This window comes from Hydractinia symbiolongicarpus, chromosome 15, assembly GCF_029227915.1.
Source record: "Hydractinia symbiolongicarpus strain clone_291-10 chromosome 15, HSymV2.1, whole genome shotgun sequence".
NCBI lineage: Eukaryota > Metazoa > Cnidaria > Hydrozoa > Anthoathecata > Hydractiniidae > Hydractinia > Hydractinia symbiolongicarpus.
Window position 1 is genome coordinate 7010618 of NC_079889.1, and position 13045 is coordinate 7023662.

General features: G+C 33.6%; 1 protein-coding gene and 1 long non-coding RNA gene across 2 annotated transcripts; one reads left to right on the forward strand and one right to left on the reverse strand.

Moving 5' to 3' along the window:
* Window positions 1-428: 428 nt before the first annotated feature.
* On the reverse strand, window positions 429-1519 carry LOC130629174 (uncharacterized). The gene is made up of 2 exons (XM_057442295.1): window positions 1278-1519; window positions 429-1172 (listed from the first exon to the last, which is right to left on the reverse strand). Exon 2 carries the CDS (start codon window positions 1087-1089, stop codon window positions 736-738), a length of 354 nt encoding a protein of 117 aa, XP_057298278.1. The 5' UTR covers window positions 1090-1172; window positions 1278-1519; the 3' UTR covers window positions 429-735.
* Window positions 1520-4685: 3166 nt separating this feature from the next.
* Window positions 4686-6512, forward strand: LOC130629077 (uncharacterized). The gene is made up of 2 exons (XR_008981904.1): window positions 4686-4723; window positions 6189-6512. It is a non-coding gene; the product is annotated as an uncharacterized LOC130629077 (long non-coding RNA).
* Window positions 6513-13045: the final 6533 nt, after the last annotated feature.

The following is a 13045-nucleotide window of genomic DNA, read 5'->3' on the forward strand; positions in this document are numbered from 1 at the left end:
TACTTCAGGATACTTTTAGAATTTTAAGAAAGTTAACTAACATTGAATCAATTTTTTTCTCTCCAGTTCCTCGAAGAGACAATGCTTTCAATCTCATTCTAATGAAAAATAAAAACCTTTAAAAAAATTACATGGTGTTGTTTTGAAGAAGTCTTGAATTTTTTGTTATTATGTCAAAACCTTTTCCTGGTCTAATTTTGGTCTATCAGACTATATACTAGTAGTAATCTTAAAACAGTTCAATAACAAAACCAGCGAAAAATTGGGGTTTGGACAATACTGTAGAATTTGAAAACTTTTAAGTCAGCAGGTTCTTCCCCTTAAAAAATTCATAAGTGAAAAGGAAAATATACCTTGTGTAGGGTTGTTCAGAATAAAATGTTTGGGGTTTATTAGTTTTAGGGTGAAACCACATAGAACAATTTGAATTTATATCTAAATGTATTTCCAGGACCTCAGTTGACTGGTATAATGAACACTAATAGTAATAATACTATATATAGTAAAACAGTGGAAAAAATGTCAAAATTGTTATCAAAATGTCAAAATTGTTATCAAAAAAATAATAAAATAATAAAATATTACCTAAGCTAAAAATATTAGTCCCTCTCATACAAAAAAAATATGTCTTTTATAAACCAATTTATGTGATTTTCATGTTCAAAGAGGGTAGGAAAATTTCAAAATCATTATTTATTTGAAAGGAGCAGTTTTCAAAGTAGATTTGCTTTTTAACTAATGGCTTAAAATACGTTGGAAATGCAGTATAGTGTTTACACATTTTTTCATTTTGTCACTTCCCATAACGTGGTCAATAAACCGGAATTTCAATGACTGACTCAATTTTAACTGTTCTTGACTCAATTTTAACTGTTGTTTCAATAAATTGTTTTCCTGTAAAAGTTCATGGTATTTTGCCTTCCAGTCAATTGATTCTTCAATCTCTGGTTCTATGACTGGATCCTGTTGAGGCTCAGGAAAAGGTTCTTGGGTTTCTCTACACTTCTTTCGTGGGGATGCTCTTGAAGCTGGTGGCTTTCGCTTTTTGGGATTTGTTGTGTTTGTTGAGCTGGCATCTAAAGATATCATCCTCAGTAAAGTATGGAATGACAGTCTCTTTATTTGAAAGTCTCTTCTTTGTACCCCCTGGAGGACGATAGATATCTTCTGGTCTGAAATGTAAAAAAACCCGCATAGACCCGAACAATGCCCGAAAAAGAAAAAAAAACAGACACTATTGTGATTCAAAAAAACTATAAAAATTAAAATAAACTTACTATGTGGTAGTGAAGTTCTTAAGAGAACTGTTTTTGATGGTTTTTGATGAAGTTTACTTTATAAATAACTTATATATAAACTATATTAACTCCTTTCTCTTCAAGCGCCTTCTTCCCAAATATCGTCCGCATGGTTTCTCACAAGGAATTGCATTTCGGGAATGTTCCGGGCGATTTCGGGAAAATGCGGGCGATTTCGGGTGGCAAACGCCAATTTTATTCGAAAAGTCGCCCGAACTCGCCCGTATATATGCGGGCGTTTGCGGCTTCGCTTATCGGCACCCTCTTGGTAAATCACCCGATCAGTGAGTGCACAACCACCCGATCGGGAGAGACTTACCTGAATCGGGTGAGTATTTTCTCTTTAATTGCGCCCCGCCGAAGGGGCGCACATTTAGTGGACCGCGGGTATATAGTGTTTGTTGCGCCCCGCCGAAGGGGCGCACATTTAGTGGACCGCGGGTATATAGTGTTTGTTTTATTATGTATGGGAGAAGTTTTTTTCTTACTCTCAACTTCGCGGGGGAACTTCGGCTCGAACATCCAACCTAGGTTTGATATAACACAACCTGTGTGTTTGGTACCATCAAGACAAAAATAACACTGATCGAGCAAAACTTATCTTGTCTCGGTTTCTTTGTTGTCTCTGAAGATTTGACTGCCATAAAAATATTAATCGAGATTCTTTTGTTATGTTAATTTAAAGCTTTGTAATATTGTCTCGTTTAATATGCTTAAATGTCACTGCAGCCCACGTGAATTTATCTTCAAGAAAAGGTTTGTTTTTCTTTGTCCAAGTTGTTTCGAAACTTGTTAACAGTAAGTAGAAGGATTACTTATATTTTATATGAAATTAAACTCAGAACGGTTTATGGCGTTGATCCAAAGGCCGCAATTTATAAATGCATCACAATTTAAAGTCAATCAAGAACAGAACATTCCGTGTATGGCCATGACTAAAACTGCTTGCATTTTGTTGGTCTTCCCTTCCCGATGGTCTGGCTTGTCGTAATAGCTTTAATGATGTAGCTAGGGAGCTAAATACTTATTTTTAAATTCTTGCATTTTATAAGTTAATAGTCGTAAAACTACTCTCACTTGTACTACAGCTATCAAGCTAGAACTGCACAAAATAGTGCTTTCATTAGAGTCCCTTTTTTCAGAAGCAACAAAAAACTTTTATCCTGCCCTGTGTAATTTTATCAACGAGGGTGCTGATAAGCCACATACACCGTAAAAAGTATAGGCGTTTTGGGTGAGTAAAATAACTTCTAAAGGAACCTTTGTGAGGCTGCTATCATGTATTCTTGCAGTCAGAATGTTCTCCTTCGTTGCTATCCGATGGAGAACAAAGTGGACTTTTCACGGTCAAACCTTCAAAGTAGCAACCTTACTTAAACAGAATTTACAAGTAAAACGTCGTTAAAATGTCGCAAAATGGCAAAAATTAAGCAGTATCTAAAACATATTAAAGATTTGACTAAAAAAAAAAGAATTCCTTGAAAAATCCAGTATTGTATTTATGAAGATTTCACCACAAAAACATTAATTACGGCATTTGTACCCCATTTCATAATGGCTGCTTAACCGGAATACTGGCCCGTGATTGGTTGACACGAATCCGACCGCAAGAATATATATAAAAAGATATTTGTTAAATCATGAAAAAATATTGTTGTTCATTGCACGGAACAGTCAAGTTGAACTGATAAATTAACCAATAACATAACATAGTTAGCCCTTGCAGTACAACTAGACGCTACCCACAGTATGTTACAGGTTTCTTTGTTTTCTTCCCTTTTTCATGTTTTTTCTTGAAATTATAAATAATGTTGATTTATCAAATCTGACAAATTTATTAATTGAGGTCTACCCTTTTTTGTATCAATTTGTTGAATTCAATTCGAAAACAATGACCAATCAATTTCCTCGATAATAAACAATCAAATTTGTAAAATTCAATAAATCGATTTCAACAAAATAAGTCCTGTATTGTCCACAGGTTTGAAAATCTTGTATCGCCTGCTTAATATTATACTTGTTTAACAATGATATCAAAGCCAGCTTGACTAAATTTATATATTTTTATTTATATAGTATACCTTTTGTGTATCGCATAGCATTGATTTGTATCTTTTTAATAAATTCTAACTTTAAATCAGATAAGTAGACAATAATTAAACAACCTAGTATTAATTCAGTTCTGGTAAAATTGTATTCTTCTTTCTCAATTTTAAATATACTTTCTTTTTCAGATCATTTGTTATGAAACCATGCACCATCAGCAGTTTCGAAAAATCTTCAACGAGAGAAATTTTTAAGGATTTTATTGGTAACTTAACAGAGTAATAATTCATTGAAATTGTTCAGAAGTTATTATATATATTCGAATCGTGAAGTTCATACATAGCAATCCTGCATCCTGGAATTTTCGAGATCAGTTATAAAAAAATCCAGTTAAAGTTTTAACTATTGTTTTAGAATATATACTATATATATGTAAAAAAAAAAATATTTTTTATTTATCAAGTTGTATTTTACGTTAATTACAATAATAATTGAGAATTAGGATACTTATGATGTGTTTATATACCCCATTGTTCTCCGTTTTAAAGTCTACTTCAAATTTCAGAATCTTTTAGGCTAATGACGGAAATCTTCAAGTTGCAGGGCTTTTTATTTAAAAATTTTCCCCTGGGCAATAAGCTTATTCACAAGCCTCTATGCAATTCCGTACTGCATTTCTATCATATTCGTCATATTTGGCGGAAAATGTTTCAGCAGAATAGCTTTCAGACACAATTTGTTATTACAGCAAAAGAATTTTTGGAGATTTGATAAGTCATAAATGTATGCGTAAGTCTTTTGAACGAATTTTAACCAAAAATCAAAAGCAATGATTACGTGAAATTACACAACAAGAAGGCTAGAGGCGTTTAAAGTGTACATATATTTAATCAAGATCTAACTTTATAGATAGAGCCTTAGCCAAATGTGAAAATAACGAAAATAATAAGTTCTAACACTGCAATTTTTATAGATTTCAAACGTCCACAATTTTCCATTTTAATTTTAAATCCCGTTCTAAATTTGAATGTTTGAAATCGTTATTAGTAATTCGGGGCGCATTAGTGGTAACTATGGCTAGTTTTATGTATGGGAGAAGTTTTTTTCTTACTCTCAACTTCGCGGGGGAACTTCGGCTCGAACATCCAACCTAGGTTTGATATAACACAACCTGTGTGTTTGGTACCATCAAGACAAAAATAACACTGATCGAGCAAAACTTATCTTGTCTCGGTTTCTTTGTTGTCTCTGAAGATTTGACTGCCATAAAAATATTAATCGAGATTCTTTTGTTATGTTAATTTAAAGCTTTGTAATATTGTCTCGTTTAATATGCTTAAATGTCACTGCAGCCCACGTGAATTTATCTTCAAGAAAAGGTTTGTTTTTCTTTGTCCAAGTTGTTTCGAAACTTGTTAACAGTAAGTAGAAGGATTACTTATATTTTATATGAAATTAAACTCAGAACGGTTTATGGCGTTGATCCAAAGGCCGCAATTTATAAATGCATCACAATTTAAAGTCAATCAAGAACAGAACATTCCGTGTATGGCCATGACTAAAACTGCTTGCATTTTGTTGGTCTTCCCTTCCCGATGGTCTGGCTTGTCGTAATAGCTTTAATGATGTAGCTAGGGAGCTAAATACTTATTTTTAAATTCTTGCATTTTATAAGTTAATAGTCGTAAAACTACTCTCACTTGTACTACAGCTATCAAGCTAGAACTGCACAAAATAGTGCTTTCATTAGAGTCCCTTTTTTCAGAAGCAACAAAAAACTTTTATCCTGCCCTGTGTAATTTTATCAACGAGGGTGCTGATAAGCCACATACACCGTAAAAAGTATAGGCGTTTTGGGTGAGTAAAATAACTTCTAAAGGAACCTTTGTGAGGCTGCTATCATGTATTCTTGCAGTCAGAATGTTCTCCTTCGTTGCTATCCGATGGAGAACAAAGTGGACTTTTCACGGTCAAACCTTCAAAGTAGCAACCTTACTTAAACAGAATTTACAAGTAAAACGTCGTTAAAATGTCGCAAAATGGCAAAAATTAAGCAGTATCTAAAACATATTAAAGATTTGACTAAAAAAAAGAATTCCTTGAAAAATCCAGTATTGTATTTATGAAGATTTCACCACAAAAACATTAATTACGGCATTTGTACCCCATTTCATAATGGCTGCCCGTGATTGGTTGACACGAATCAGACCGCAAGAATATATATAAAAAGATATTTGTTGAATCATGAAAAAATATTGTTGTTCATTGCACGGAACAGTCAAGTTGAACTGATAAATTAACCAATAACATAACATAGTTAGCCCTTGCAGTACAACTAGACGCTACCCACAATATGTTACAGGTTTCTTTGTTTTCTTCCCTTTTTATGTTTTTTCTTGAAATTATAAATGATGTTGTTGATTTATCAAATCTGACAAATTTATTAATTGAGTGTCTACCCTTTTTTGTATCAACTTGTTCAATTCAATTCGAAAACAATGACCAATCAATTTCCTCGATAATAAACAATCAAATTTGTAAAATTCAATAATCGATTTCAACAAAATAAGTCCTGTATTGTCCACAGGTTTGAAAATCTTGTATCGCCTGCTTAATATTATACTTGTTTAACAATGATATCAAAGCCAGCTTGACTAAATTTATATATATATTTTTATTTATATAGTATACCTTTTGTGTATCACATGGCATTGATTTGTATCTTTTTAATAAATTCTAACTTTAAATCAGATAAGTAGACAATAATTAAACAACCTAGTATTAATTCAGTTCTGGTAAAATTGTATTCTTCTTTCTCAATTTTAAATATACTTTCTTTTTCAGATCATTTGTTATCAAACCATGCACCATCAGCATTTTCGAAAAATCTTCAACGAGAGAAATTTTTAAGGATTTTATTGGTAACTTAACGGAGTAATAATTCATTGAAATTGAAATAGTTCAGAAGTTATTATATATATTCAAATCGTGAATTTCATACATAGCAATCCTGCATCCTGGAATTTTCGAGATCAGTTATAAAAAAATCCAGTTAAAGTTTTAACTATTGTTTTAGAATATATACTATATATATGTAAAAAAAAAAATATTTTTTATTTATCAAGTTGTATTTTACGTTAATTACAATAATAATTGAGAATTAGGATACTTATGATGTGTTTATATACCCCATTGTTCTCCGTTTTAAAGTCTACTTCAAATTTCAGAATCTTTTAGGCTAATGACGGAAATCTTCAAGTCGCAGGGCTTCTTATTTAAAAATTTTCCCCTGGGCAATAAGCTTATTCACAAGCCTCTATGCAATTCCGTACTGCATTTCTATCATATTCGTCATATTTGGCGGAAAATGTTTCAGCAGAATAGCTTTCAGACACAATTTGTTATTACAGCACAAGAATTTTTGGAGATTTGATAAGTCAAAAATGTATGCGTAAGTCTTTTGAACGAATTTTAACCAAAAATCAAAAGCAATGATTACGTGAAATTACACAACAAGAAGGCTAGAGGCGTTTAAAGTGTACATATATTTAATCAAGATCTAACTTTATAGATAGAGCCTTAGCCAAATGTGAAAATAACGAAAATAATAAGTTCTAACACTGCAGTTTTTATAGATTTCAAACGTCCACCATTTTCCATTTTAATTTTAAATCCCGTTCTAAATTTGAATGTTTGAAATCGTTATTAGTAATTCGGGGCGCATTAGTGGTAACTATGGCTAGTAATAGCCGTATTCCGTCCGTCTCTGCGCGGCACCCCCGCTGAGTTAGAAAATGATGTTACGGAAACACGAATATCAAATGCGATATATTTTTATCCACTTTGTTGCGGCGGGTTAATATAAAGGACGGGCTATCCCGTGGATTTTTCCACGGGCAACGACTAGTCTCTATAATAATAGCCGTCGTCTGTCTGTCTCTGCGCTGACTTCCCGCTGAGTTAGAAAAAGATGTTACGGAAACACGAATATCAAATGCGATATATTTTTATCCACTTTGTTGCGACAGGTAAATATAAAGGACGGGCGAACCCGTGGAAAAATCCACAGGTTCGCCCTATAATAACAGCCGTCGTCTGTCTGTCTCTGCGAGGACTCCCCGCTGAGTTAGAAAATGATGTAAAGGAAAGACGAATATCAAATGCGATACATTTTTACCCGCTTTGTTGCTACAGGTAAAATAAAGGACGGGCGAACCCGTGGATTTTTCCACGGGCAGCGACTAGTCTCTATATTAATAGCTGTTGTCTGTCTGTCTCTGCGCCCCCCCCCCCGCTGAGTTAGAAAATGATGTTACAGAAACACCAATATTAAATGCGATATATTTTTATCCACTCTGTTGCGACGGGTTAATATAAAGGACGGGCGAACCCATGGATTTTTCCGCGGGCTAACGACTATGGTCACAGACTAGATAACCTCTGTTAGGTTTTTTTGTGTAGCATATGTTATTGTATATATTATTCCTTAGAAAAGATATTTACTTACTTACTTACTAGTTCTTGCTTATAATTGCTTTTTAAAAGGGCAAACCGCTGGCAAAAGTGCAATATAATTTTTGTTTACATTAAGTCATAAAAAACTTATTTTGCGCCGTTTCACCGATTAAAAAAAAAATTCACCGTGCCGTTCCAATGCTATTGATGATTTCTTGAGTTGGATTGACTACATGGTGCATATTTTCAGACTAGGTTGCACATGTTGTGCCTCTGAAGCTCATTTTAGTTGTCTTATAGACGTGCTTGGAATTAGTTTAGTAAGAAGCCAGTATAGCAAGCTATATAGAGAAAAATGTGCATATTTTTTATCATATCTGACATAAAGTATAGTAGAGAAACATTGATATCCTTAACATAGCTAGTAGCTGTCTCTCAAGCTTAAGCTGACTAGATGCTAGGCAAGAACTAAGTCTCTCCCCACGCACTTCGGGTTGTTTGTGTATTTAGCTAGCTAAAAATTTACCGCTTGTTATGACTCACTCAATCGGGTGGTTGTAAAAAATTGCCGCTAGTGCCGACTCACTCGATCGAGTGGTTAACTCAATCAGGGGACACTCACCGGATCGGGGAAAGATCCTGTACTGTTTGTGCATGATAAACATATTGGCATTGGATTTTGAACTTGGATTTTTAGAGAGAAATTTTTGATTTTGAAAATACCTTACTGGATTTGGATTTGGACTTGAACTTCTTTTTGGATTTGTAAAGAAATGTTTAGGTTGTAATATTTGTGAAGATCTAGAAAGTTATTATCCATTGTCAAAATACTTGTCAAAACTCTACAATGTTATCTATTCCTAAAGTGAAACTTAAGCTCGAAAAATAATCTGGCTTCTCTATAATGGGTGTAAAAATTTTCAATACACTGCCCATAAAGATACGGTGAACAGGTTCGGTCGCAAAATTTTAGAAATAGAGTCAGTAGTCATTTTAATTGCAAATAATTTTTATTATTTTGATATTTTTATAAATTTGTTTTTCGATGATAACTACACTTATCTGTATGTTTGTCCCTTGATTCGTCTACTTGAACACTCCTATCTTTCAAGAGTGGTATCAGAAAGAATACCTGTCTCTCTTCCCTGCTTTTGCTATTGCCCTATAATTTTTTTTGTACGCTTCCCTTATTGAAAAATATCAAAAAGGGAAAAATGATAATTTTAGTTTACTAGACTAAGGTGGTATTTGATTTTTTGTTTTTCTATGGTATTTGTTTCAGTCACAATGTGTATTTTACATGATTTTTTGTTATATATACGTATGTTTTTATCGGTTTCTTTATCAGGACACGCAGTTATAGCAGTAATTTATTACTAAAGTGTAAATCTTTATGATAAATAAATAAATTACTCTCTGAAGCTTGTTTGAATTATTGGCATAATAAGTTCCATTGCAGAAAAAGCTCTGGCGATTAACTCAAGTATTACTCAGTCCACAAGAAGTCAGTCAGCTGCCTCACGTGTATTTAATTGCTATTTCTAATTCATTAATAGATCAAAGCAATACGCTTTAATAAATGTTGTCTGGTGCTATCCCCTGTTACTTAGCTAAAAACATTACGAAGACCTAAACACGCTAAAAGTGTATACAAAACTCGTTTCTTTTTGTGTGTGTTTAAGAGATTTTTCTACTATGGCATAAAGGGTTCAAAGTTCAACTTGCACCACCGGGCTTCGAAAATCCATAATGGCGCATAATCTCCGAAATGGTCTATAAACGGAAAATCGGGAAGTAACGGGGGGTAGTGGGGTACAAAGCCTATTTATTGGCATTTTTAGCTAACACTTATAACAGCTACTCGATCCAAACTTATTTGTTCTATTAGACAAAAAAATATCCTACCTTTTCGCGAAAAAATATCAGTCATATTACCTTAAGCTGATTTTATATGATTCTTTTTCTATCGAAATTTTGAGAATCTCAATAATTCTCTTGGTATACTTCGCGTAGCAAACGTGCTCCACAATTTCGCTTCGCTCGCGAAGCTCAATTGCTTCGCAAAAACGCTTATTTCCGTGATTTGCGTGTTACTGACAATTTGGAAGGAAAAACAACTATGAATTTTATTTTTATGATTCCACTATTGCTTTCTTCTTACTTCCTACCTGTTCTGAGATTTTATTAAATCCCTTTGACTCTCCTCTAATGTTTTCAGGACTGTCCTCTTCATTTTTTTTTCTGAGGTTTCTGAGGTATTACGATTCTGCTCTTGGGTTTCTTTCTTTTACTGATTGCTTTTCCATCTGACGATTTGTGGATTAGCATGTTGATTTCTTTGTCTGATGACGATTCTTTCATTTCTTCTTTTTTTATTGCGCACATAATGGACAGAGTGTAGAAAGGAACTTCTTTATTTTTAAATAAGTTTTGTATATATATATAGCTGATATAGGAGAAGGTTTGTACAGTTAGGGACAACTGCAAGTATTCTGCCTAAATAGGCTATGATAGACAAATTAGGCGAAATTTATCTCCTAACTAGTCTATCAACATTAAATTTACTTATTACAGCCTTCTGGTCCGTGGTCGCACCGATCTTTAAAGTTAAATATGATCTAACAAACCTCCCTTGGATGTAGTAATATTATTTTCCTAAATGTTATGGTGCGTTTTGAAGATATTGCTTTTAATTTGTTTTGCTGCTAATCCGCATGCGCACAACATTTTTTTCCTGCATGTTTTAAAAAACCGCTGAAATAGACTATTTTCATTTAAAAAAAGATGGCACAAGATTAGGCTATGATGTTCTAAATGGACTATTCTCTCCAAGTTAAGCTATTAAAAATCTCCTAATTTAGCTACTAGCTTATTTAGGAGAAATAGTCTAATTTGCAGTTGTCCCTAAATGTTGTAGGACGTTTCAATCTATATTATATACCATTCTCTTCTTGTCAAGAAATTTCCTGGGGGATGTGTCCACCTATTTTGACCTGTTGTTAGTCAACTGATGTTTTAATTGCTTGGAATAAGGTTTCTTTTTAGCCTCGTTTTTTTTCAATTTGAGAATATATATATACATTTTGTCTTATTTACGGAACTTTCAACAATTTAGATAAAATCGTCATTTCAAGGGTATACCTCTTAATAAGGAAACAAAAATACTTTATATCAAATAGAATATATACCTACAATACTATAACAGAAAACGGTGCCATTATAGAAAACCAAAAACAAAAAAATTGTTTGTTTAAAAATTTGTTGACAAATTTGTTAAACCAGGGTTCGAATTAGAAAAGTAAAGTCGATTCGCAAAAATTTCAGCACTCTGTAACGGAGTAAATGACCATCTAGATGTGGCCTGGGATCACCTTAGATCAATTACATTTTCCTATCGCTGTTCTTCATTCTTAGGTTTTTAAAATACGATCTAAAAAGGTGTTTCTATCGTCGTTCTTTGTTCTTAAACTTTTTAAATGCGATCTAAAAAAGCTTTTCTATCGCCGTTCTTCGTTCTTAAACTTTTAAAATGTGATCTTAAAAAGTATTTCTATCACCACTTAAAAATATTCGATTCGCATTTTTATCATTTTCTTCGCAAAGTGATTCGCAAAAATGTCATTTCGATTCGCAAATTGCGAATTGTAAACTGCTTATTCGAACCCTGTTAACTAGGAGGTTGGTATATAATTGTTGTTGTTACGATGTTTAACGAAGAAGAATTCGGATAAGATATCACATCAAACAAGGATGGCACCCTTGTTCTCAGGACCACCTGAGATGTTCGAAAATTTCATTATTTTATCTGAATCTTTCTCTGCTGAAAGGAGTCTGAGTTAAAATATGATTTTTTGACCTTTTTCATTCACACTGAAAACCAACATTTGCAATTTTTGTGTTACGATGTTTAACGAAGAAGAATTGGAAGAAGGTGTGCGTTGATTCGCACATGTAAATCAAGTAACACGTGTGATGTAAAATGCATGTGCAAAGAATGTTAACCTGCGATACGGGCTCCGAGGTTATTTTTGTTGCGCATTTATTTTGCGGTAGAATAGTGGGGGACGTTTTAAATCTTGAACCCCAAATACGATGATCGAGCATTAGTTAAGAACCGCATGGCTGGATTTCTTGTGTAAGACCTGGTTACCAACGACGAAGAGGCCCGGCGAAAGAGATTTATGTCTACTAGTTCTTTTAACTAAGTCATGAGTCAGTAAATTAGCTAGGGTAAACAGGTTGGCTATTAATAGGCTTGCTCGTGGATTAAAAGAACCTGGACTATTCAATAATTTCTGAGATCTAAAAGTATCTATCGGACGTTTTGTCTGTCTCCAAAAATTATTTGGAGGGCTGCCATCACACACTACAAAATGGATTTTATAGGCTGTTTTATGAAACTGTATTTATTTTTCAGGCGTGCGATTAATCACATGCCTGAAACGATTTAGGCGTATGCCAAGGCGTGCGCGTGCGATCGCACGCCTCTCCTGAAAAAAGACTGAAGCATTGTGCAAGAGGGCTAGTGCCAAGTTAATCTGCTTTAAGACAAATATCTATATTTATGTCATTTGATAAACGGGGTATTACAGCAAATTTGTTTGTAGCGTCAGAAACCAGATATTGTCCTCTTATTTGGTCTTTCACTAGGTCATCTCTCGCAAAAATAGAACGAGTGCATAGCAGAGCCCTTCAGTTGCTTAATGATTCTACACAAGAGAGATTGGTCTGCAAAACTATTGTGAGAAATGGTTTAAGCCCATCCTATATGCAAAGTGTTTTCCTTTTGTAGAAACTCCACTATACAATTTGCAAAGGGGGTGTGCTATTGTGAGAAACAGAATTAGATCTACAAGATTTGGTCTACAGTCTGCTTCTTATATTGGTGCTCGGTTATGGGACAGTCTTCCAATGACAGTGAAAAGTGAGACATCTTTTAGCGTTTTCTGCAATAAGATTCGGCAGTTGGATAGTGTACACTGCAAATGCTGTCTATGTGCTACCTATTTTTTTCTTTATATTTTAATTATAGTCAATCTTAATTAGCCTTAGTAGGCTAACCACCTTCCTTCCCAGAAATTATTATCTCATTCAATTGATGAATCATTTCTGGCAGGGAAATGGTACAGTTTAAATTTTTTTCATTTTATTATATTAAAATACCTTATGCAACATTGTATATTTTATCGACTCTAAATAAAGTTATCAAATCAAATCAAATCAAAAATTCATGCGAAATGGGTGTT